The sequence below is a fragment of the Oratosquilla oratoria genome, chromosome 36, assembly GCF_046742065.1.
Source record: "Oratosquilla oratoria isolate Oo_2021 chromosome 36, ASM4674206v1, whole genome shotgun sequence".
Lineage (NCBI taxonomy): Eukaryota > Metazoa > Arthropoda > Malacostraca > Stomatopoda > Squillidae > Oratosquilla > Oratosquilla oratoria.
The window spans coordinates 22,494,414-22,494,981 of record NC_134812.1 but is presented as its reverse complement, the minus strand read 5'-3'; the positions used below and the strand labels follow the sequence as shown (position 1 = coordinate 22,494,981).

The 568-nt window shown below is 44.9% G+C and overlaps 1 protein-coding gene across 1 annotated transcript in view; it reads right to left on the bottom strand.

Moving 5' to 3' along the window:
• LOC143019139 (prolyl 4-hydroxylase subunit alpha-2-like) overlaps positions 1-568 on the bottom strand; it is a 41,886-nt gene extending 41,318 nt beyond the window's left edge. Inside the window, exon 1 of the mRNA XM_076174832.1 lies at positions 253-568. Coding sequence (XP_076030947.1) covers positions 253-467 — 215 coding nt within the window. The 5' untranslated portion in view covers positions 468-568. The remainder of the gene's footprint in view (positions 1-252) is intronic.

Sequence of the window (568 nt, the reverse complement as noted above, 5' to 3'; positions counted from 1 at the left end):
TGTCTGTGCGTGCACGTGTGCGTATTTATATATGTGTATATATCTATATGTGTATATATAGGTTTCCGTATGCATTTGCCTGCATGTGTATGTGCTACGCAATGCTTCTTGAACTGATCGACACATTATAGATTATATTAGGATTATATCAGGTCGGAAGGAAAGAAATCCTACATTTCCTCCAGTCCTGGTCACCACGTCCCTTTCTGCCGAATCAAATTATTCGGCAACACAACGAGATCTTCTACTCACTCTTTAATGGTCTGTAGACGCTGCTCCTCCAGCTCGACGTAGCTCTTCAGTTTGCTAATGACCATCTTCTCGACTTCAAAGAGGCGTTCGACAGACGCAATGGACGTATGAATGTCCCCCAGGGCATAGACCCTCATGTTCCCCTTCAGGAGAACTGCCACGAACACCCAAAATCGAATTAAACTAACACGGGAACATGAACATGGGGTAGCCATAATACAATAGCCCACCGTCAGACACGTTGTGTTGTTTACCGTTAACTCAGACGCGTGTGCGCGTGTGTGTGTGTTCGTGCATTTGTGTCAACAAAGCAGAT